The sequence below is a fragment of the Cydia pomonella genome, chromosome 27 (assembly GCF_033807575.1).
Source record: "Cydia pomonella isolate Wapato2018A chromosome 27, ilCydPomo1, whole genome shotgun sequence".
Classification (NCBI taxonomy): domain Eukaryota; kingdom Metazoa; phylum Arthropoda; class Insecta; order Lepidoptera; family Tortricidae; genus Cydia; species Cydia pomonella.
The window spans coordinates 9,611,634-9,637,852 of NC_084729.1; the positions used below are offsets into that span (position 1 = coordinate 9,611,634).

General features: G+C 40.3%; 1 protein-coding gene across 2 annotated transcripts; it reads right to left on the reverse strand.

The window, feature by feature from the left end:
- Nucleotides 1-626: 626 nt before the first annotated feature.
- LOC133532560 (O-acyltransferase like protein-like) lies at nucleotides 627-25,823 on the reverse strand. 2 transcript variants are annotated; one of them, XM_061871292.1, is made up of 12 exons: nucleotides 25,450-25,823; nucleotides 21,816-21,974; nucleotides 20,964-21,043; nucleotides 19,443-19,633; nucleotides 16,434-16,548; nucleotides 15,949-16,085; nucleotides 8,176-8,247; nucleotides 6,993-7,186; nucleotides 5,838-5,970; nucleotides 3,769-3,958; nucleotides 2,072-2,211; nucleotides 627-810 (listed from the first exon to the last, which is right to left on the reverse strand). In XM_061871292.1, exons 1-12 carry the CDS (start codon nucleotides 25,581-25,583, stop codon nucleotides 682-684), a joined length of 1,674 nt encoding a protein of 557 aa, XP_061727276.1. In that variant the 5' UTR covers nucleotides 25,584-25,823; the 3' UTR covers nucleotides 627-681. The 2 variants fall into 2 exon arrangements, with proteins under 2 accessions (XP_061727276.1, XP_061727277.1); XM_061871293.1 differs by lacking the exon at nucleotides 25,450-25,823 and adding an exon at nucleotides 22,436-23,669.
- Between the last annotated feature and the right edge of the window lie 396 nt (nucleotides 25,824-26,219).

Below are 26,219 nucleotides of genomic sequence, written 5' to 3' on the forward strand. Positions count from 1 at the left end.
GTTCATTACTACTCTTTGGTTTAGTTTAAAAACATCAAATGCCAGGACCTCCGTCTGGTCCAGCGGGTTAAGACTATAACAGACGGGCGTACCGGACCGCGATGTTAATCCGAGGCCTGTTCCTTAGGCTCTGGCACACCCGGTTTGTCAGTAGAAAAAGGCGCGATATTCAAATTTCTTATGATAAGACTGGCAGAATCATCAACACCTTGATGGAGCCATAACACGAAAAATTGATTGATTGAACCCTACGCGCCTACATTTCTTTTTGATTGCCGCTTTTTTCTCCTGAAAAAGTGGGTGTGTAATATCGTCAACCGGCTATACCCGATGGAAAGAAAAAGAACGTAACGCAGAAGCCAAACGGGAGCATCTATCAAATACATCAGCGGATGTCGCATGGTCTTATTTTTATCACTTGTCAGGTTGCCTGTCACTTTCACACTCCGGACTTGTTAGAACGTGAAAAGCATAGTGATAAGTGATAAAAATGCGGTCGTACTACAGCCGCAGGTCCCTATTTCACCACCAAAGTGGTTAAGATAGATGTATAATGAAGCCCTGTGAACGTTAGCTATCGCTCCGTTGTTTAGCAACAACAACAGTAGCCACAAACAAAACCAAAGTAAATTAAATTAGGTGTTATTATTTAATTTATTTATTTAATATAAATTCAAGTTGTTATGACTTCTGGGTAGTGCGGGGCTTGAGGAGCGGCGCTAGGAGGGTGTGCAGCGGCGCCTCGACCAGCACGATGAGCGCCGTCGATAGCACCACCGCCGCCGCCGCGTCGCCGGAGAACCTCCACAGCTAAATTAATAAATTGGTATTAGACTTTTATTAGAGCGGTTTTAGAATTCCGTAGTCAAGTAGGGACCCTTATATTTTAGTTTTGCCATGTCCGTCTGTCCGTCCGTCCGCGGCTTTGCTTCGTGATCGTTAGTGCTAGAACGCTGCAATTTGGCATGGATACATAAATCACGCATGGCGACAGTTCGGTAAAATAAAAACTAGAAAAAATGGAGTTACCTCCCGTACAAGACTTTTTTTTGCTTCAACCTAATGGTGTGGTAATGGGGTTAGTTAGTTAGTGCTTCTGGGCATTTTCCGCAAATCGACATCCATTGTGCCTATTTTGCGTTAGTGGTAATGGGGTATCATGGGTACTAACCATTTTAGAGAAAGTAAATATTTTTTGAAATAATCGCTACGATAGAAAAAAAATGTGGGGTACATAAATAAAAATCATGCGTCATCATGATTAAATATCTACCAGGTTACAAATACTTTATTTTGACAACTCTAAAATTGATTGATACCGCTGGTGTGATGTCGTGGAGGCGGACCTGCGTCGGCTGAATGCCAATTCATGGCAGGAAACCGCGCTGGATCGGGATAGGTGGCGTTCTCTCGTTTCGGAGGCCAAGATTCTTTTTGGATCGCTGAGCCAAAGCAGTTAGTTAGTTAAAATTTATTGATATATCTGCAACCGTAAGTAACTGACTTGCCCGCAAAATACCTCGAGTGCGATGTAATGGCTCCTCTACACGATGGCCCAGCGTCGGTCAGTCCAAAGGACGCATTTATGCGTTAGAGGGAGCTAGTGATATCGCTATCTCATTCCACCGCATAGCTGCGTCCCTAAGACTGGCCTACCCTGGGCCATCGTGTAGAGGAGCCCTAAAGCCCGACCAGAAGTATATGATCATTGTCAAGAGGGCGCTGTTATTCTCATGTATAGCGTGATAGTTCAGTTTAGTATGAAAAATTTAGTTGCAATGAAATTCCGCAATATGGCGTGTGATCATAGTGCTAGTCAGGCTTTATAACTTATACAGGTTGTTGAATTTGTGGCTTGGCGTTGATGACACTTTATTAATTACTTCATTGACGTCGCGGCGAAAACGTTAACAATAGGTACAATACAATACAAATCCTCTTTATTGCACAACCTCTGAAAAAATGTACATGGAAACACATATAATACATGAAGACATAACACATAGACATAATACAACAATAGGCGGCCTTATCAGCGACGGTCCACCTTAAGTTTAAATAGAAAACTAACCAGTGTGTGCATGTCATAGTAATTAACGCCGCCGGTGGCGTCCGGCTCCTCCTGCAAGATATTGCTGAACAAGTACATCGCGTACGAGACGCGCGCCACGTACCGCCACAGCCCCAGCGACAGGAACCAGTTCACGGGACCTAGAAGGAAACAAATAACTTATATTTTTTTTTATACTACGTCGGTGGCAAACAAGCATACGGCCTGCCTGATGGTAAGCAGTATCCGTAGCCTATGGACGCCTGCAACTCCAGAGGAGTTACATGCGCGTTGCCGACCCTAACCCCCTCCCACCCCTCGTTGAGCTCTGGCAACCTTACTCACCGGCAGGAACACAACACTACTTTACATATTACTTTTCAAACTCATCATTTCAATACAATTCGGCAAGAATTGGCGTTTTTAGTTTATAAATTATACGAACTTATTACTAATGATGGAAATCAATATCTGCGGACCACGCCACAGAGCCCAAAAATATAAATCTGTTGTTCAAATCGTTAAGAATGCCGACATATTGGATTTCATTTGTTTTAGGTCTTATCGTGTTGAAAATCGATATCGAAGCCTCAGATAAATTAATATTAAAAAAAACCTCATAATTCTTGATCCGATCATGTTGAAAATCGATATGAGGATCCTAGAAGCTGCTGAACTTATGTCAAAATTGTACAAATCGGCCGCCATCTTGAATTTCTTAATTAGTGGCGTTGCCTATTAAGGTAGCCTTAGCCCTGAGTGCATGCGAGGGCGAGGATGAGCCCGCCGAGCGCCAGCGCCTAGCTAGATTCGTACAGGGCCAGCTTGAGGTTCTGAATCTTTTTCAAAATTAAACATTTCGCCCGCCATATTGAATTTGTTAATTAGTGGCGTTACCTCCATAGCCCTGGCTGCGTAGCCAACATGCCAATAGCTTACGTCCCGTAGCGAACGAAACGCAACTGTCACTGTCGCACTAATAAGGAAGAGAGATAGAGAAGACTACGCTACGCTACGGAGCGTTAACGATTGCAATGTTGGCTAAGCACCCCAAGAAAGAAGTCATTTATTGTAAAAGAAAACATAATAGAAGTTACTTACAATAGGGTTGTTTCCATCTACAAAACTTAGGGCAGAATTGTATCCCAATAAATTCTTTTGGATTATAAGAACATGTTAAACTACTTTTAGGAGACCTGTAATGACCATATCTTTGTAAATATTTAATTTAAAATATCTTTTGGCACACGTCACGTGACCAAACTCGAAACGTCATTGAAGATTCTGATGACGTCACAATTCTCGAATTGACACTGTTGACAGTTAGGCGATAAACAACAAATGACAAATGTCAGTTGACAGTTCGTATCTTCTACGTGTGTATGAAGTTATGTGGCAAACCGTAAACTGTGACGTCACACAATTTTCAAAGAGCGTTTTGGGCGCGAAAGCATCTGTCTAAATATATTTTGTTAATTTAACATATTTAAAGCCGTTTTTAGTATAAAAGTTGAATTTTAGGGCAACTTTTAGCTAATATAGAACGTAATACAAGCGTTTCAAAAAATTGGAAACAACCCTATTAGGAGCATCCTAAGTGCATGCGAGGTTGCCAGCCGAGCGCCAGCACCCAGCAGGACCGGTATAGGGCCAGCTAGGTTCAGAGCCTATTTCAAAATTGAAAATTTCTGCCGCCATATTAAAATTAGTGGCTATACCTCCATAACCCTGAGTGCATGCGAAGATGAGCCAGCCGAGCGCCAGCGCCCAGCAGGACCGGTACAGGGCCAGCTTGGCGTTCCGAGCCGCCTGGTGCTCGTGGAAGAACGCGCGCATGCCCGGGTGGTCAGCCAACATCACCAGCAAGGACAACATTAATGCCCCGCTGTAGCATAGCCAGATGCTCCACTGAAAATTACGTTTGATATTTTTTTATTGACCAGTAATTTACATGAAAATGTTGAATTTTATAACAAAATCTAGTAAAATAGATAGCAAATGAGCAATTTATCGCAATAATGTGGTTATTAAAATAATATATGGAAATGATAAAAAAATATAGGACCTGAAAATTTCAAAATTAAAGATTTTTTTATTTCCAAAAAGGAATAAAGTAAGGGTACCATTCGATTCTTTACATTTTATCTAACAAAATATTGTGTGGCAAATATATACATTAATGCAATATTTCACCGGCAAAATCGCAATTTTAATGTTTTTCATACTTCAAGATGGGCTCTCGGTGACCGTGACGTCACGTTTGCTTATCGTTTTGTTGGGAGCGTTTCGCGAGTGAAGTACGACTGTCGGACTTAGCAATGACAATTATTTCAGACTTTTGTATTGCTTTTATGCAATGGGTCCATATAGACATTTGATTCTAAAAACGAACCACAATTGATACCATTAATAAAAAAATGTCATCTAGCCTATTGCTTAAAATTACGAGAACGTTTATGCAAAGTATGGAATATAATTAAAACTTATTTACTAGTAAAACATGGAAGTCCGCTGGCTCTATTTAATAATACATTGTGTATTCAATGCGGTAAACAAGAATTTACGAACGAGTGTGAATTGAAGATCGAAGTCGAAAGCGAGGAGATTATAATTAACACAAGTTTGTAATTCCGCCCGCGGCACATACAATGTTTTCCATCATACTTGTGAGAGGGAAAAAAACTGCCTACTTGCGGACGTACATTACAGCCCTAGGTCTAAATGTAGGATTTACACACCGCATCGCCTACGTGTAAAAACACCTTTTAAGAGCAAGTGTGATGAAAATATTTTTTGATCACACTTGCTCGAAAAAGATCTTATTTCATGGAGGCTGAAGGACAAAGGCCTATTTTGTTCCCGCGGGAGTTGTGGATTGTGAAAAAAAAAAGCTATGACTCCCTAGGGAGTTATAGCTTTTTTCTTTAATTATGTCCTACATATTTATACCTTTACATACTTTGTACCATTTTTTTTGTAGTGTGCAATACAGCATTTTATTATTATTATTGTGTCACTTACTCATACAAAACCAAGTAGCATAAATGAGTTTTACTCTTAAAATACTGATATTTATACTTGTCTGTTTTAATTTTTTTGTCTTTTAATTATTTATATAAGAATTCAAGCCTTGGCGACCCTCTACATCTCTAAGGATAATTTAATATATATTTTTATATTTTATCTCTGACACTTAGAGACTTATACATCTCTAACGAATTTTAGTATTTTATGGTTTTATTTTTTTATCATAGTTTTTTTTGTGTAATTTGACATTTAGAGACAGTATACATCTCTAATAAAGTATTTATTATTTCATAGATTCGATATTTGTAATTGTTTTTTTTTTTTTAATTTATTGTTTGTAAAAATGGACATGTAAAAGTGCCCCTGTGGCCTATTTGCTGAATAAATGTTTGATATTGATATTGATATAATTATAAACATAAACAAAAAAATTTTTTTTTGTTTATGTTTAAAATTATTTCATTTGATTAATTTAACAGCCGATTAAAATATTTTTACATAATTTTCAATCGTGGCTGAATGCGAATAGGTCTGAGCCTTCGATGCCTAGAAATTACAAAATGGCGGACGAATGTTTGATATTTCACCGTATTTAAGAATTATTTCGCTCAAAATTTAGTTTTTTCTTGGCTAGTGTGATGAAAAACATTGTTTGTAACTCCGGGGGTATGAATATTGTAAACTCGGGTCTTTACCACCCTTTTGTATTCAAAATTTCACTTACCTTCCTCGTTGCACAATGTACTATTACAATGATTACCTTCGGTAAATGAAGTTTTTCAGTCTTGAGGATGTAAAGGCTGTACCCGAGCAGCATCCCGATGAAGAAAGGAGGGGAGCGCACTATAGGGTTATAGTAATACCACGTCCAGTAGACAGTTGTTGACTCCAAGCTGTAAAAACCTATGGGTAAACTAAGAGAACTTTTTTCTTTCATAATTTTAATCAAAATTTAGAAAAAAGTCAATCATATATGGTTAAAATACAATAAATTATGTAAAATATTTTAAATAGTGTCAATTTCCGGGCAGGAAAATGGGGACTACTTTAGTATACCGATACGACCAATACGACTTCAAACCTTCAAGAAAAGAGCGTACTCCCATCTTTAAATGCCGGCAACGCACTTACAACCTCTCTGGTGTTGCAGGTGTCCATGGGCGGCGGTAATCGCTTACCATCAGGTGATCCGTCTGCTCTGTTGCCTCCTCTATCATAAAAAAAGTATGGAGAAGTGGTCGTTCCCTCTACCGTTTTTGCAACCGAGTATTCACAATCAAGTAGTGCCAATTACATCCACACTTTATCAGGCCCGATGTCGGACCTGAGCAAGAGTATTTTCCGTTTCACCAATTATCAGCACATCGTTAACAATATTTGAAATGTAAATTTATATGCAAAAATATCAAACATTGCACATTTAAGCAATTAGAGACAGAGTATTTTTTAAATTTCAAATATTGTTGACGATGTGCTGATATTCCGTGGAACGGAAAACGATTATCAGGCCCGTCATCGGGACTGATTTCGGGCCCCATATCGGGAAGTATGGATGTAACTGGCGCTTAAAGAAGAGATAGTGTTTGTTATTTTCCAGTTGAGCAGATAATATCTGCTAGCGATATTACAAAATGTTATATAGAAAAGTGGAAAAATTCATAGCTTCGGGAAGACTCGAACTTACGATCATTTGCTAACTAACTTTAGCTAACCCATACTAAGACCAATACCATATATGGGGGCACGGCAGTGCCCCTGCCAAGTACAGCGTCGGCGTCTAGTCAACTCTATGGCTGCTGCTTGACACAACGTTAGCGCAACTCCCCAGCGACGCCATTTTCCATAGCGCTGACTAGAACCCGACGCTCAAAAGACGTGTGGGCTGTTAGGGTCGTGAAATTGAAGATTTGATTACCTCCAGTTGCGCGGTAAATCCGATGTCGTGTCATGAAAGTTGTAATAGAAACAGAAGGCGAGCGCGGCGGCCGTGGAGGCCAGCGCGGCGGCGCCGAGCGCCGGCCACACGCGCCGCCCCGCCGCGCACAGCAGCAGCGCCGACACCACGTACAGCTGCATGTCCACCGACAGGTACCAGCTGTGACCCAAGCACTGCCCACAACACTCATTACATATAGCGCCCTCCAGACTATGCGCGTGAATCGCGGCGCGACTTCGTGGAGCGAACATACCGCGACGTTGACGTAGACTCCACACTCGCACAACTTCACGGCGATTTCGCAGTTTGGTTCGCGGCAAGATGGCGGCGAAGCGTCAGCTGATCGGATTTAGTTTGCGGCAAGGCACTGATTCAAACTGGGAACTGTTAAATTGATTTTTGGTTATCTAGTTCGCATCCAATATATCCAAGCAGCCGCCATAGAAGATTATTACAGTTTAACAGATTAACCGACTCGTGAGCGAATCGCGGCGTGAAGCGATTGCGAGTGTGGAGTCTTGTAAGTTCGCGCTTCGCGTCTCCTTTGACGCGGGCCAAATACCGATAAAAAACGGGGAATAAGGCGCGAAGGCGTGAACAATCTGCGAAATCGACGCGAGGGCCCTCCACACTCGCGTTCGCGGCTTCGCGCCTCGATTCGCGCACGAGTGTGGAGGGCCCTCATACATTACATTATTATCAGTCATCGGCGTTTTGAATGCAACACCGCGATAGATCAAATTGAGACACTAATAATGGACACGCCTTTAAGTCCGCGATATCTTAACATTTTTTTAAGATATCGCGGACTATTAAAGTGCAGGTAATATATTTTTGAAATATAAAAAAATTATCGGAAGCTTTTTCCAAAAAACTTATTTTTGGATGTATTTATAATGTTCGGTTAGGTTAGGTTCGGAGTCACTCATTTTCAAAAGGTTGACTTTCAGTACGCCAGAGTGTTTAACGGTGAGTGATTCTATATGTATAGTTCTATTAACTATCGGCCCAGATATCGAATCGGAAGCCGACGATTCGACGATCGACGATGAACGGCATGTGATCTGTGTTTAGGGATCACTTGTTTATAACCTATGATTCCAATAACCTGGGTTATTTAACCAAATAGCCACGACATGTGAACATTATAATGAATAGTTACCATTTCTCTCGGGTTGACTATGTTCTGGACATGCAGCAGAGCGCTCCACCAGTACTTGCGGCAACGAACAGGCTGCAAGGAACATTCCTTCATAAAATAAATAAACATTATATAGGAAAATAGAGCCCTTAATCCTTGGAGCGTTCTCCGATTTCACGAAATAACGCTCGATAGATGGCGTTGGCGCTCGGTACGCGAGCGCCGGCAACGCGACGCGCGTTTCAATGCAGACTAGAATAATCTTGATAGTTTTCAATATAATTTCAAGCAACATTAATTTTAGTGTCTGATATCATATGGGCACTCTTTATTTTATTGTATATGCACAGTAGTTTTTTTTTTATGTACACTACTACTAAGTGTACAGACTACAGAGTGTACTATAACCCTTGCTCTTTATTCTGTCTCTTTCACACCAATGGAAAATGAAGAAGTTACTAAATGACTGCAGGTATAAATAAAGTATATTAGTGCGATAGAGAGACAGATAGTGTTTCGTTGTCGTATCGTAAACGATTGGCATGTTGGCCACACACTTGCTTAGTGCCTAGCCAAAATACCAATCGTTTGCGCATATTAGTGCGATAGAGAGACAGATAGTGTTTCCTTGTCGTATCGTAAACGTTTGGCATGTTGGCTACGCACCCATGCTGCCCAGCCAAGATGCCAATCGTTTGTGCATATTAGTACGAGAGAGAGACAGATAGTGTTTCGTTGTCGTATCGATTGGCATGGTGGCTACGCACCCATGCTGCGTAGTCAAGATGCCAATCGTTTGCGCACATTAGTGCTATAGAGTTTCAGTGTTATTTGAAATCACGTTAGGGTTTGTATTATTATTTTTGACCCGAATGAAGTCCATCCAGGTTCTTATGATGGAGTCAGGAGTTGGTCACCAGAACTCCTAATCTACTCATTATAATTCCATCGTGCTTGGGCTCAAAAGATTTGCCCTGACGAACACCATCGATCTAGATGAGGTCCAGGGTCTCATAACGGAGTCAGGAGTTGGTCACCAGAACTCCCCAGAACTCCTAATCTACTCATCATAACTCCATCGAGTTTGGGCTCAATAGATTTACCCTGATGAGCACCATCAATCTAGATGAAGTCCAGGGTCTCATGATAGAGTCAGGAGTAGGTCACTAGAACTCCTAATCTACTCATTATAATTCCATCGTATTCGAGCTCAATAGATTTGCCCTGACGAGTACCATCGATCTAAATGAAGTCCAGGGTCTCATGAAGGAGTCAGGAGTTGGTCACCAGAACTCCTAATCTACTCATTATAATTCCATCGTGTTTGGGCTCAAAAGATTTGCCCTGACGAGTACCATCGATCTAGATGAAGTCCAGGGTCTCATGATGGAGTCAGGAGTTGGTCACCATAATTCTTAATCTACTCATCATAACTCCATCGTGTTTGGGCTCAATAGATTTGCCCTCACGAGCACCATCAATCTAGATGATGTTCAGGGTCTCATGATGGAGTCAGGAGTTGGTCACTAGAACTCCTAATCTACTCATTATAATTCCATCGTGTTTGGGCTCAAAAGATTTGCCCTGACGAGTACCATCGATCTAGATGAAGTCCAGGGTCTCATGATGGAGTCAGGAGTTGGTCACCATAATTCCTAATCTACTCATCATAACTCCATCGTGTTTGGGCTCAATAGATTTGCCCTCACGAGCACCATCAATCTAGATGATGTTCAGGGTCTCATGATGGAGTCAGAAGTTGGTCACTAGAACTCCTAATCTACTCATTATAATTCCATCGTGTTTGGGTTCAAAAGATTTGCCCTGACGAGTACCATCGATCTAGATGAAGTCCAGGGTCTCATGATGGAGTCAGGAGTTGGTCACCAGAACTCGTAATCTATTTATCATAACTCCATCGTGTTTGGGCTCAATAGATTTACTCCGACAAGCACCATCAAATTACCATTATGATGAATAGATTAGGAGTTCTGGTGACCAACTACTGAGTCCATCATGAGACCCTCGACTTAATCTAGATCGATGGTACTCGTCAGGGCAAATCTTTTGAGCCCAAACACGATGGAGTTATGATGAATAGACTAGGAGTTCTGGTGATCAACTCCTGAGTCCATCATGAGACCCTGGACCTGATCTAGATTGATGGTGCTCGTCAGGGCAACTCTATTGAGCCCATACACGATGGAGTTATGATGAGTAGATTAGGAGTTCTGGTGACCAACTCCTGACTCCATCATGAGACCCTGGACCTCATCTAGATCGATGGTGCTCATCAGGGCAAATCTTTTGAGCCCAAACACGTTGGAATTATAATGAGTAGATTAGGAGTTCTAGTGACCAACTCCTGACTCCATCATGAGACCCTGGACTTTATCTAGATTGATGATGCTCGTCAGGGCAAATCTATTGAGCCCAAACACGATGAGGTTATGATGAGTAGTTTAGGAGTTCTGGTGACCAACTCCTGACTCCATCATGAGACCCTGGACCTCATCTAGATCGATGGTGTTCATCAGGGCAAATCTATTGAGCCCAAACACGATGGAGTTATGATGAGTAGATTAGGAGTTCTGGTGACCAACTCCTGACTCCATCATGAGACCCTGGACCTCATCTAGATCGATGGTGCTCATCAGGGCAAATCTTTTGAGCCCAAACACGTTGGAATTATAATGAGTAGATTAGGAGTTCTAGTGACCAACTCCTGACTCCATCATGAGACCCTGGACTTTATCTAGATTGATGATGCTCGTCAGGGCAAATCTATTGAGCCCGAACACGATGAGGTTATGATGAGTAGATTAGGAGTTCTGGTGACCAACTCCTGACTCCATCATGAGACCCTGGGCCTCATCTAGATCGATGGTGTTCATCAGGGCAAATCTATTGAGCCCAAACACGATGGAGTTATGATGAGTAGATTAGGAGTTCTGGTAACCAGCTCCTGACTCCATCATGAGACCCTGGGCCTCATCTAGATCGATGGTGTTCATCAGGGCAAATCTATTGAGCCCAAACACGATGGAGTTATGATGAGAAGATTAGGAGTTCTGGTGACCAGCTCCTGACTCCATCATGAGACCCTGGACCTCATCTAGATTGATGGTGCTCGTCAGGGCAACTCTATTGAACCCAAACACGATAGAGTTATGATGAGTAGATTAGGAGTTCTGGTGACCAGCTCCTGACTCCATCATGAGACCCTGGACCTCATCTAGATTGAAGGTGCTCATCAGGGCAACTCTGTTGAGCCCAAACACGATGGAATTATAATGAGTAGATTAGGAGTTCTAGTGACCAACTCCTGACTCCATCATGAGACCCTGGACCTCATCTAGATCGATGGTGTTCGTCAGGGCAAATCTTTTGAGCCCAAACACGATGGGATTATAATTAGTAGATTAGGAGTTCTGGTGACCAACTCCTGACTCCATCATGAGAACTTGGACTTCATCCGGGTCAAAAATAATAATGCAAACCCTAACGTAATTTCAAGTGAAAATGCGTTTTTCAGAAAATCGCAGCCAAATAACACTAGACCTTACTCATAGTGTTGTGTTCCTGCCGGTGAGTAAGGTTGCCAGAGCTCAACGAGGGGTGGGAGGGGGTTAGGGTCGGCAACGCGCATGTAACTCCTCTGGAGTTGCAGGCGTACATATGCGGGCCGTATGCTTGTTTGCCACCGACTTAGTATTAAAAAAAAAGTAACACTGAAAATCCATCAATAAGCGAGTCTGTTAGGCATACTGTAAAAAATGAACTTTTATTAAGATTTTCTAATCGCAGTATATAGCACTTCTCGGAACTCCGTAGCTGATTACGATCGCAACGAATGCCTGACAATCGAGCACAGGTCCGTCCTCTAAGCGCGCTCCGCGCGGACTGAGAGCGGGGCGTCGCTGCTGCGTGATTTATACGTGTTTTAAAAAAATATAAATTTACGGCAATGTAGGTCCCATAGTTACGATTTTTTTTTATAGGTTAACATAAAGTTACAGTTTGCTATAATATTATTTTTAAAGCAAAATATGCGTACAATTTGCGGAAATAAAATATAATAAAACCCTGTTTTCGCCAAAAAAATGAAGAAAACTCGGAAGGTATTTTATCAGTTTTTTCAAATGAATCTTCGATTGTTAATCATTCCAGCCCCTCGTACGAGATATGTTGAATCAAATTGTAGTCATTCATGTACCAAATGATTCTTGTTTATAGCAAAATTGAGAACCGAAACGTCACATCTCACTGCAAAATTTGGAAAAGACTCCAAAAAAACCTCATTAAAAACCGGCCAAGAGCATGTCGGGCCACGCTCAGTGTAGGGTTCCGTAGTTACTCTTCCGTCACAATAAGCTAAACTGGAGCTTAAAGTGTAGTAAATTGTTAACCAAGGGATGAAACGGTACCTTTCACCTGAGTTAAACAAATAGGCAAATTTGCATAATCAGTAAGGTCCGACCGAGAACGCTTTATTTGTCTCGGCCGAGACCGAGACCGAGACCGAGATTCAATGGGATTCTCGGCCGAGACCGAGACCGAGACCGAGAATTTATAAAATAGAAAAAAAATCGAATTTTGCACTAAAAATGTTTTTATAATCGAAATTCGACGCTTTATCAGCAAAAAGTTATCATAGGTAATCAATTCGTAGCGCTATTACATAGTATTTTTAGGGTTCCGTAGCCAAAATGGCAAAAATGGAACCATTATAGTTTAGTCATGTCCTTATGTCTGTCGGTCTGTGCGTATGTCACAGCCATTTTACTCATAAAGTATACAATATATTTTATAAACAAATTTGGAACGTAAGAAGCGCTGGTGGCCAAGCGGTAAGAGCGTGCGACTTGCAATCTGGAGGTCGCGGGTTCGAACCCCGGCTCGTACCAATGAGTTTTTCGGAACTTTTGTACGAAATATCATTTGATATTTACCAGTCGCTTTTCGGTGAAGGAAAACATCGTGAGGTAACCGGACTAAACCTAATAAGGCCTAGTTTACCCTTTGGGTTGGAAGGTCAGATGGCAGTCGCTTTCGTAAAAACTAGTGCCTACGCCAAATCTTGGGATTAGTTGTCAAGCGGACCCCATCAGGCTCCCATGAGCCGTGGAAAAATGCCGGGACAACGCGAGGAAGAAGAAACAAATTTGGAACGTAGGTGTAAATGTATTATGTAAGTTGATTCTTAGTTTAGAAAAAAAATTGTAAAATATATTTTCAAATATATACTCCATACAAATGTAACTAAAAGTTAAAAATAATTCATGTGGCTCATCATTAGATAGGTCTTTAAAAATACATAAAGATTGCTAAACATGTTTTTTTAAACATATTTTTAAAAATAATTTCTCCAAAAAAAAATAGTGTGATCTCCTCTAACTTTTGGACCGCGAGGGCAAAACCATTTTCAAAATATCTAAATAATAAAGCTTCATAAGCAAATCATTTTTCAGGAAAATTATTTAGAATATGGTCGGTTAAGCCATTTAAGAGTTATAAAAAAACTGATTTTATTAAAACGACGAAAGTGCCACTAACATACGCTCTTTTGCTTGTACGGCTTTTTTGTATTGTGTGAAGGTACGGAACCTTCCATTATGCGTTGTCCGACACGCACTTGGGTGGTTTTTTCAGTATGGATGTGCGCTGGGATGGTTTTTTCAGTATGGATGTGCACAAAAAGAGGCATAACAATAATAATCAAAATAAAGAGTTATATATTGTAACCCAAAAAATCCGCTACAGGTGTCGTTTTGATTTACCTACTGCTTCGTTTTTTCCCATTAACACAAATATATTTTGTATCAAAATATCCAGTGTCATCTTCCACTCACAAAAAGTTAATCTAAGTTACATACCGAGCACAATATACACTCATTTATTTATCAATAACAACAACCACAAACGAAAAGATCCAAATGAAATGAACAAGTCTTTAATTGCAACCGCGCCTATCCGATCCCAACACTTAGTATTTGGTAAGTAATTGGCTTAAAATGTGGGTACCAAACCAATCAAAATCACAAAAAACGTCACACCAATCGGGCGATGCAACCAACGGGTGGCTTGGCTTAACGGGTGCTTCAAATTCACCAATGATAACTCATTGCCTAGTCTCGGTCTCGGCAGGAATCTCGGCCCATTTTGGCCGAGAACCGAGACCGAGATCTCGGCTCGATTTTTGGCCGAGAATGCCGAGACCGAGACCGAGACCGAGATCTCGGTCGGACCTTAATAATCAGTACCTAATTAAAGTAAGTCTTTTTACTATGAAGGGGAAACTTTTTGCGATAACTCAAAAACAGGTAAACTGATCATATCCGCTATAGTTTTCATTTAATGTCTTTCTTAAGCTCTACTTCCAAGATTTTTTTCATATTTTTTGAACCTATGGTTCAAAAGTTAGAGGGGGGGGGACACATTTATTTTTTCTTTCGGAGCAATTATCTCCGAATATATTCACTTTATCAAGAAATGTTTGTTGAAGACCCCTATTAGTTTTGAAAGACCTTTCCAACGATATCCCACACTGTAGGGTTGAAGCAAAAAAAAATGTTCACCCCCACTTTACGTGTAGGGTAGGTACCCTAAAAAAAATTAATTTTTAGATTTTATTGTACGACTTTGTCGGCTTTATTGATTTATATATCCATGCCAAATTTCAGCTTTCTAGCACTAACGACCACGGAGCAAAGCCTCGGACAGACAGACAGACAGACAGACAGACAGACAGACAGACAGACAGACAGACGGACATGGCGAAACTATAAGGGTTCCGTTTTATGCCATTTGGCTACGGAACCCTAAAAAAGAGGTTTAAAAGAGAAAATGAAAATTTGAACTGTTGGAGCCCCTAGTTTAGGAAACGATTATTTAAGTACGTTATCAGTTTTTGAATAAATACTAATAGTTACGTCGTAATCTTGAATGAAAAAGGAAGCATTTTACAAAATACGCTCGTCTGTAGGAATAAGGACTCTTAAAATTATTTTAAACAGTTCACTCATGTATTATTAACGACTCGTCTTTACACGGCGCCTTCGACCAGTGAAGGCGAGTCATTGCTCCGTGAAGAGAATCCTCGAAAATGGATCGAAACTAGTCGAGCGTCTATTTGACTTAATTAATACGTTTTGGGACGCTACGTACGTTGATACCCTGGCACCGTCCTATGCCCCGAGCACCAAAGCTACCGCTGGCGCTGCGGCATCCTCGGCCGAAAGCCTCAAGCGCCGCAAATATTCAGCACTAGGAAGCAGCTACATGTTTGCGGCGTTTGGCGTTGAAACCTTGGGGCCATGGGGGCCAAGTGCGCGTCGGCTTTTTAAAGATTTGTCGGCGCGCCTAATAGAGGCCTCGGGCGACCAGAGGGCTGGCCACTATTTCGCACAGCGTATAAGTATCGCCATACAGCGGGGAAATACGGCCAGCCTTCTAGGCACCTTGCTCATTGACGGCGATTTGGGCCAAATTTTTTATCTTTAGTTAAAGTTGTTAGTAAGTTTTATTATGTATGTTTATTTCTTTGTTTTTGGATACGTGAGTAACCCGTTTAAAATAATTATAATATTCAAGCTTTAACGCGCAAATCGGTATACATTTCAGCTACCCATATCGGGGAATATTAAATATACCTCAAATTTTCTTTTTAAGGCCTCTCCATACTAGCTGAGCATCAGTTACGCCGAGCAGCAGCCATAGACTTGACTAGACGCCGACGCTCGGGAATCGGAGTGGGGTCTCTCTAAATGTCACATGATTGATGTCGTTACAGACCTCTTGAGCGCGGTCCACCGCCGTGGGCCCGTCGGTGACGCGTGGCTCGGCGGCGCGCAGTAGCACGGCCGCCGCCAGCAACGGGAACAAACGCACGTAGCGGATCAGGTAGAACCGGGGCAGGTTTCTCAGCGACACTGAAACGGGTCACAGCGTTAGCATTAAAGAGACCCCCTTAACGTATTTTGAGCATCAGCGTCTAGTAAGTAAATGGTGTCGCTGCGCTGTTGCACCGACGTTGCCTCAAACAGCAACCATAAAGTTGACTAGACGCCGACGCTTGGGAGACGCTACGTGTGGGATTTTCCTAAGAGCGTTTTTACATCCGCCGATCCGAGTTGAGATCCGAATTTCACTTCTGAACGCCTCGCCTATCGTGTGCGGTGCGTAATCGCTAACCTTGTCTGAATGCACGTTTGATAATAGGCTGAAACCGCGTGCGTCAGTTGATGTCTTTGGTGGTCAAAGGATGTGTTAGTACTCACATGACTCTGTTTTGCCGGCACTGGTGTAGACCAGTAGCAGTCCGCTCAGCACAAAGAAGGAGTCTACGGCGAGGTGACCCGCGGCCACACCCAAATACCTCTGCTCACTACTTACCTGTCAAACAAGATGAAGGTTAACAGCTTTGAATGATTCACGGCTAGTTACACTAGACTTATATTGAATGTCTATATGACCGTGATTACCTTTTGTATTGTTTAGTTTCGAGCTCCCGATATTTCGACGGATTAGTTACATGCATCTTGTTCACGAGTAAATAAAGATATGTAGTGGGTGGGTGTCAAAATTGTGTAGACCGCGCGCGGTCGGTTCGCTTTACCACTGGCCACATTCACACTTGTTGGTCTATCCAAGCACACTACACTCACAGTGTCACTACGCGTGTTTGATTCAGATATCACTGGTTTTTAACATAAACAAATCACAGGATTCCACACATTTGACAGTTTAAACCCGTCTTAACGAGTGAAATTTTAGTATTTGTGAATTTTAAAGGCTACAACAAAAAAGGTAATCACGGTCCATATCCCAGTCAGTATAATTCGAATATGAAGGTTATTATTTACTAAAACGGAACTTAATTGTCTATATTGAAATTTTAAAATTGCCTTCTACGCTTCGAGGACGGTGGTAGTACCTGTGGTCTCGGAGAACTACTTACCTAAGTAGTTCGAAACAGCTCGCGCAGCTAAATAGATATGTTGATGTCAACTTTAACTAGATTACCACGAAGAGCGAGAGAGAGAGAGGGAGTGTTCAGGAGGGTCCTCTAAAATCATTGCCGAACGCAGTCTTACTAGTGCCATAGTTAAGTAAGTAAATAGCAACTTAATTATAAGTAGTAACAGGGGCGGCGGGTCCATACAACTCGATTCCCACCGGCTTTCCTAAAATTTATTGCTATATAAACCAAACTTATATATCATCATTATATCCAAAATGAAAACACTACGTATTACATTACCTTGAATTGATAACACGATTTACTAAAGCACTAATCATAGCAGGCGCGCGAAGTGAAACTAAGCTTGACTATTCATTCATGCGCCACTACACAGATACGAAAACTCACGCACACGCTCATAAAGTTTGCTATAGAGAGTTCACGCGAATGAGCTTCAAAACAACTCGGTCTTGTATCGGGTTATTCATTTGAATAAAAACCTTAAACGTAATAGCATAAGGTTTATATTGAAAAAATGCACGCACATATTCATAAAGTCCGCGAGCACTGAGGGGCCTACCGCGAACACCGTAGTACGCAAATTGCGGGCTACTTTCTCTTTTACTCCAATGGCGTAACTAGGGTGACAGAGAAAGATGCTCGCAATTTGCGAACTTCGGGGTACGCGGTAGGCCCTCTGTACACGGCCGCGACATCGTCAGTTATTATTAACATGCTGCTTCATTTGAATTTAAACCTTAAATACAAACAGGTAAGATTTATATTGAAGTGTAATGTTTCACAATTTTGAATCGAGTGGCGTTTGCCGCGCGAATGCTTAATTTTGCCATACAAAAATATTGAATTGAATAAATGGGTAAAATTGTACAGTATTTACTATCATTGATACCAATTTTTGTAAAAACCTTTAAAAAAAATATGAATTTTAATAGAAAAATCCAAGTCTCAAGTTTAATAATTTGATAAAGAACGTTTCTTCAAAGAAAGTACTGTTTGTAGGTTTGTAGTAATATGTTTTAGAATTTGTGTGTTTGTGAACACTCCCGTCCCGGTTGTTACCAAGGCTTGTTGTTATTATTAGAGTTTTAAATGTTTTTATGTGATTTTACTTATTTGTGTGCACAAATTTATATATAAAGTTACTAAACCAGTGATATTTTGTATTTTGTGTGTATAATAGTATGGCAAAGGTGGTTATACACTAACTGCAAAAGGTCGCGCCCAAGGACACACCTAGCGCACGCCTCACTTTTATCATGAAAAAAAGTACATAATGTTAAGGTGTTTTTTTTTGTTCCGAGTTGCCTAGCCAGAATTTTCACGCGCCGCTACTCGTAGCAACCTACTGACTTAAACCAGTGACTGGCGGCCTAATAGCGTCATACTGACGACCTGCGACTTACTAGCGAGATAATTGAGACGTACCGGTGACCATCGACCTAATGGTGACTGAGAGACATAGCGGTGACTGGCGACATATTAGTAACTGACGACATCGACATACTGGCGACGTACTAACGACAAATCTCAGTCTAAAATTACCAGATAATCAGAGTTGGGGAAGAGGTCGTTTGTCTTGTGGCATATATGTACGAGAATGTTTTGACGACCGGTCTGGCCTAGTGGGTAGTGACCCTGCCTACGATGCCGATGGTCCCGGGTTCAAATCCTGGTAAGGGCATTTATTCGTGTGATGAACATGGATATTTGTTCCTGAGTCATGGGTATTTTCTATGTATTTAAGTATTTATAAATATTTATGTATTATATATATCGTTGTCTAAGTACCCTCAACACAAGCCTTATTGAGCTTACTGTGGGACTTAGTCAATTTGTGTAATAATGTCCTATAATATTTATATTTATATATGCGTTAGCCTATCGACCGCTGATGTTGGTGACATCAGCTTTTGATTGTTGAGTAGTAGAGTGTAATCCTGAAACCTTATTATGCAGTAATGTGGAAGTGTGTGAAAGAATTAATCTTGATACGAGTTTAACCACCATTCTGGAGTCAACGCCAGGTTACCCACGTGGCTCGTTCTAAAGTCCAGCTATTGATCTACAAGAGCGAATAACCGTAGGTACACTGTCTTGTACTAACCGTACAATATTCGTCGTATATATAGCTCTCAACACCCTTACACTGACTACAGTTTCACACTGCACTGAGGCCATTTAATTTAAAAAACTGAACTGAAGATAATTAGTAATTAATGGTTAATTATTAATGTATTAATAACGGTCAACGTCTCGGGACTAGTACAACTTAAGAAATAAATAATAAATAAAGGCAAAGACATACATTTTCGCTTATATCCTTTTCGTTGACAGAATGATGTCGAAGCTGGAGCGAGGAGTGTAGCATGATGATCCACAGCACGGAGAGAGCGCGGATACCGTGCAGGCACGGCAGGCCGCCAGGTGCCACCGTCAGTAGCCGCGTGTTGCGATGCAGCGAGAACGTACATAGCCACTCATGCCACCGCTCTGGTTCTGCTCACATAGTAATCTATACATATACTCGTACAAGGTGCCCGTGAGGAAACGGAAAAAAAATAACCACGTATTCCTGAGGTCATAAAAAGAAAATACGATCTGGAATATACTGTTAAAATATTTCCATTTCCTCCTTACTGACTAACTCATCAACGCAGAGCCAAAACTACAAATGCTACCTAGAAAGTTGAAATTTGCACAATAGGTTGCATTTATAAAGTGTACGAGAAATAAGAAGCGATTTTGAAAAATTCAACCCCTAAGGGGTGGGAACGATTTTAGTAGGGTCTTGTAATTAGTAGGCACAGAAAATTTTAATTGTAGAAACTATGAAAAAATATTTTAGTGATTCTGAAAATTCTGCCTCTTATATTTTACATGCTGTTGTCCTGCACAGTGTTCTTTATTCTTTGTTTCATTGCAGTCATGTTCATAATACCGTACGGTATCAATTATGAGTATTGATGATAGGCACAGGGACTTATTATATGCAGTGGGAGATTTGCAGTCTTGGCCGCCATAGGCTCCAGGTCCAGGCCCTGTAGTATTTACTAGCCCGCCTGCCACCTCTAATATAGAGCGGGGCCGAGGTCAACTGGACCTTAAGCGTTAAGGCTAGTCCGGATCGGAACACGTTAGTAATCGAACGAGCGAGCGAAGCGAAGTTCATACATTCAACTTGGGACACACGGCTGACTAGGGGCACGTCCCGGCATTTCGATGTTTTAAAAATGAACTATCAGAGGATAGTTTGATGGACAATAACTTAAGTAAATTTGTTCTAATTTAAATGAAATTGAGTAAATGCATAGTTGAGGGCATTATATTTTAGTCATTAAATTATGAGCAGGCTCGAGCAAGGAGTTATGTTGCCAGAAGAGCCTAGAAGGCCAAAAAGCTATTAGTGAGGGGTCTTGTTATTCAGGTCAATTTATTTGCAAGAAAATATGGTCGAGTTTGGTATCAAGTGAAAGTACTCGGCTTACACATTTTTAATATTGTTTTTAATTTATGATTTTAAAAAATCACCAAGGTAAAAAAGAAATAAAATGAACATAATGTATGTATTTGACATTTTATTTTAATCTCTATGTTGACATAAATGTATGAGTTAAGGGCTCCACAGACCTTGCAATAAATCACACTCGGTTTTCGATCATTTGGCGACTAAGTTCAATTCAAACTACTAGTTTAATCTAGTGGCGAATATTTGTGACTTTGCATGCCTAAAGGGTCCTTATGCTCCATGTGCAGCATAGACGTGTGCAGCGCAAACACTGGACTACTTAAATTGTTAATTAAGCAAAGGTACGTTGTATATTCTTACCTTTTTTCAGTATATACATATGATGCAGTTCATATGTTGTACTGACGACTGTCAGTAGTCCAAGCAGTAACAAAATAAATCTGAAAAAAATGATTGAAAATTACTGATTTATTTATGAAAAATTACTGATTTATTTGTACCTTTTTAGAAAGGTTATGAATTACGGAATCCATTTTTGCAATTTTTACGCGAAGTATACCACCTTTTTTTTGAGTAATCATCTTTTTTTTTAAATGTAAAAAAAATACTTTAACTTGTGATTTATGACCTTTTATTTCTAAAGTATCGATAATTTTTGACATATTTTTTTATTTTAAGTAATTCTTTGTTTACTGGCTACAATAAAAACAAAAATTAACCATCCTAAAGCATGAACATTTTTTACAATCGCCATTATTAAGTCGGAAAATGGCGTTTTTTCGAAAAAACTAAAAATTTGAATAACTCGTAAACCATTGAATTTAGACCCCTGGTTGACTGAATATTGTAAATAAGCTCTATAATAACCCCTTTCAAAGGAATAGGTCGAATTACCAGTCACCCTGTTGCGTACGTCTCATTTATGGGCTCCCAACTGAACTATAATTTTCATTTCGATACGCATGCAGTCAACTATACAAAAATTTCACCAATCGCGTGCCGCCGGGCTCCCATGAAAGAGACTAAAGGGGCGCGAGGCGGGACTTAATAGTCGCGCGTTTATGTCTTTTGTACTACATTTTTTTGTACTGAGATAATTACCAATTTTCGTTCATTACAAATTTCATCGTCGATTTGATCATCCCGTCTGGATTGACCTAAACACTGGTAATCTACGTATGTTGGCTGACTGTAAGTATAGTATGTTCTCACAAAGCGACGTAGTCGATGGCGGCGTAGGGCTTGTCGGCGGGCAGGCGGCAGAACTCCAGCGAGTGGTTGAAGCGCGCCGGCAGCAGCGCGTGCGCAGCGCACGCCCGCGGCACGCACACCCCCAGCCGCAGCGACACTGCCACACGCTGCGACTTCGCTCTGCATGCAAGTTTATAAATGGGTCCATTTTTATTAATTTCGATAAGACTTCGATAGCGCTGGTGGCCTAGCGGTAAGAGCGGGCGACTTGGAATCTGGAGGTCGTGGGTTCATACCTCGGCTCATACCAATGAGGTTTTCGGAACTTATGTACTTACGAAATATCATTTGATATTTACCAGTCGCTTTTTGGTGAGGGAATACATCGTGAGGAAGCCGGACTAATCCCAATGAGGCCAAGTTCAAGGTCAATTGCTTTCGTAAAAATTAGTGTCTATGCCAATTCTTGGGATTACTTGCCAAGCGGACCCCAGGTTCCCATGAGCAGTGGCAAAATGCCGGGACAACGCGAGGAAGATGATGTTAACATTTCGATAAAATAGAAAAAATTGACAACATTTCATATTTTTAAGTGCTACTTTTTATTATCTACATCGAAAGAACGCACTAATTTAAGGTACCCGTATTTTTTTTATTTTGCGTAAGTCCTATATTTTGGTCTAAAATCTAATAAAATTTATATTGTATGTCTATGAATAAAATCCATTTATATTGTTACTTGAAACAAAAGGGCGTATGTAACAAACGTCATTTGTGAGAATCGTGACGTCACGGATCTGTTTCATACACTGGAAAAAACGTTGAATTAATTTACGTTTGAGCATAGACAACAGTGCGAGTGAAATAACCTCAAACGTTAAAAATAAAATCACACAAGAAAAATATCCGAACAATGTAGGGCCATAAATGTTAAAAAAAAAAAAAAAAGTGAACTGTTAGTATCATTGTCAAGTGTCACTGGTAGTGAAGTGACAATGACAATGTCAACCCAATCGGAAGTCATTTTTTGCTTGTAGTGGCAGAACTGAAGGAGCTGGGTGAGGTCAATTTCCGTTTTAACTATTTTTAGAGATTTTGAATTAGGGATTGCAATCCGGTCCGGCGGATCCGGTAATCCGGCCGGATCCGGCACTTTTCAGGAGCTACCGGATCCGGTAAAAATCACCGGATCCGGACCGGATCCGGCAAAATAAAAAAAACCCCTAAATACACCAGGCACTGTGCGTTTTAGATGAGGAAAAGGCGACGGATGAGAGGTATGAAGTTGAACAGGGCATAAAACGAATGGAAAAGTTTAAATTTAGTTAAATAAAAATATACTTATTATGACGATGACTGGGAATAGAAGATGCCTTTCATGTTGGTGGCACGATATGACGATTACATAAATACTGTAATAGAAGGAAAAACTAAAGGATGAAGATGCCATGGAAGGCATTTGTAATTTATGCTAAAGAGAAGGTTAATGTTGTGTCATAATGATGTGATAGGAGATTAAAAGTAAAAAATGAGCAGGATTAAGTCGGCGGTACTCAACCGACTAGAGTTGGGCTAATCAATATGTGTTACATGTGTGAATGAATATATGATACCATTGATGATCTTTAGTTTACTCCGATTATATTATATATATAGTAGTTGACTGTATGATTAAAAAAATTGAACTTTTTCTTAATTTAAAGAAAATTATATTGGTCAAATTATAGGGAATGGAACACGACACGACGATCTCATGCAAAAAATAATAAAGTGTAGGATTGAAATCCATCGCGGAAAGGGACTCCCTAAGAAAAGTTACATGGATCAAATAAAGAATTGGCTAGACGTAGAGTTACATATGTACCAGGAGATGAAAGAAATTGCATGAGATTGGTTGAAATTGTAAATACAAAAGATTCTATCTTAAATTTGAATAGAAAATAAACAATATTTGATCATATATATATATATGATTTGATCCTTGTGTATATAACCAATCTTATGCAATTTCCTTCATCTCCTGGTACATGCAACTCTACGTCTAGCCAATTCTTTATTTGATCCATGTAACTTTTCTTAGGGAGTCCCTTTCCGCGATGGATTTCAATCCTACACTTTATTATTTTTTGCATGAGATCGTCGTGTCGTGTTCCATTCCCTATAATTTGACCAATATAATTTTCTGTAAATTAAAAAAAAGTTAATTTTTTAAAATCATACAGTCAACTACTTTCTCGGGCAAATTTAATATTAGTTTGGCTTATTTTCTTACTAGAATGGATGTCAACGTTACAAAGAATTCAATCAAAGAACAGTTACGAAAACTTGTCCTTTCAAGGAGTTCCAATTCCCACCCCACATCCCATTACCGGGCTTTGGAAACTAATCAAATTTATAATTGTAAACGAAAATTGGAGCACTTGTGAACGGTTAAATATAATAAATGACCGATTTCATATTTTGTTTTTAAAGTGATATCTATTTTATTGTTAAGTTATTTATTAACTTCAAATTATAGATTAAGGAATACGTATTACGCAAAAAAACTAGAAAAATATGTCATTTAATTAACTTTAATATCCCTATACCAAACCGGATCCGGTCCGGCCGGATCCGGCCGGGTTATGGCCAAAATCCGGCCGGATCCGGCCGCATTGGAAATCAATCCGGTTTGCAATCCCTATTTTGAATACAAAAATTCGTAAAAAATATATACCTAAAATTTATTTTTTTGTAATCTACAGGAGCCCCTCTCGAAATGGTTTTCGATTTAGGGATATTGAAAATTTTGAAATGTTGTCAATTCCCTATTCACGAAATTTCAGCCTATATCCTACAAAATCTTCCCCTGAGTTACGAAAATTTATGGATTTTTCTGAGAAAACTTTTGGAGAAAACTTTCTTTATTGGGTAATTTAATTTAGTAGGTACACATCATAAAGAGCAGTGTATAAACAAAGCCTCCGTAGCGTCTGTATGTATGTACGCGATAAACTCAAAAACTTTCGTGCAGTTTTCACCTATCAATAAAAATCTTTATTTCAGACAACTACTTAGAGGCCCATAGATAAATACCTTACATATTATAACAACATATTTTAAAACTAAACAATACCAATCACATTATGGTTGCGATGCATTATGCAATTCCGCGGAACCGCCGAAACTTTTTTTTTTTTTTTATACTACGTCGGTGGCAAACAAGCATACGGCCCGCCTGATGGTAAGCAGTCTCCGTAGCCTATTTACGCCTGCAACTCCAGAGGAGTTACATGCGCGTTGCCGACCCTGAACCCGCCCCCCCTCGTTGAGCTCTGGCAACCTTACTCACCGGCAGGAACACAACACTATGAGTAGGGTCTAGTGTTATTTGGCTGCTGTTTTCTGTAAGGTGGAGGTACTTCCCCAGTTGGGCTCTGCTTTAGATCTGGAATGACATCCACTGGCTGTGCCCTACCACACAAAGCGAGATGACATTCACAATGCCCATACCTCTATATACTTGACACCCTTCGGCCAAAACTCCAAAAGGTTTAGAGGTGTTTAATTTGTTAAGATTTCGTGTATTTGTTTCGTTTCATGCGAAGCCGGGGCGGGTCGTAGGTGTGTAAAAATGTCCTATATTATTTTTATACAATTAATAAAGTCAACATACCCTGCTGCCGATTCGGTTGCATTTATCTTCAGTTCGGTCTCGGTTATGTTGCTCGAATCTTCACCTTCCAGCGATATTCTGAAGTTTGGGGGGACTTGAGCGCGGATTACACAGTATTTGCCCTGGACGTTCATATCGGGGTGTTTCTGACTAATAGCCAAGCATTGGTAGAAGTTTCCGTAATCTTCGAAATAATCGTTGACTCCTTGTGGCACGCGGAAGCTGGAAGCGTAGACTGAAACAGGCAATAATTTATTTATTTACAAGAAACGTTTAATACCAATTTGTTTTATAAGGTGTAAGTAAATAAGTAAATACTTTATTGTACGAGAAAAATAAATAAGTATTGATTACATGAGATAGAAAATAATTGGGTAGTAGAAAGGCGTACTATGGAAAAATCTTGTGAGCTAAATTTGACCCACTTCCTGATTTCCTATTGAGCTGAAATGTTGCATACATGATGTAAATTGGCTGACAATATAATTTTATGATGATAAGCAGCTCATCTGATGATGGAGACAGGAAGTGGCCTTGGGGTTTGGGGTTATAATTGTCTCGATAAGTATTAGTTGCCTGTGGCAAGAAAAGTACAGTAAACGATAAAAGCTTGTACCAAAAATGAAATTTTTGGCAAAAAACTTATTAATAGACAGTCTGGAACAGATTTCCACGACCAATCGCCACCCGGGCGATTACTCGTATAGTGGTTAACGGCTATGTATGATGAAAACTCGTGGACGTCAGCTGCCGCTCCGTTGGTGGGTTGA

Excerpts from the sequence above, each read along its gene's own strand:
- LOC133532560 (XM_061871292.1), bottom strand. The coding sequence starts at position 25,583 with ATGAACGTCCAGGGCAAATACTGTGTAATCCGCGCTCAAGTCCCCCCA. Across the intron at positions 21,975-25,449 it reads GCAACCGAATCGGCAGCAGG|AGCGAAGTCGCAGCGTGTGG; the intron begins GTATGTTGACTT and ends ACTTGCATGCAG. Across the intron at positions 19,634-20,963 it reads TATGTATATACTGAAAAAAG|AACCAGAGCGGTGGCATGAG; the intron begins GTAAGAATATAC and ends CTATGTGAGCAG.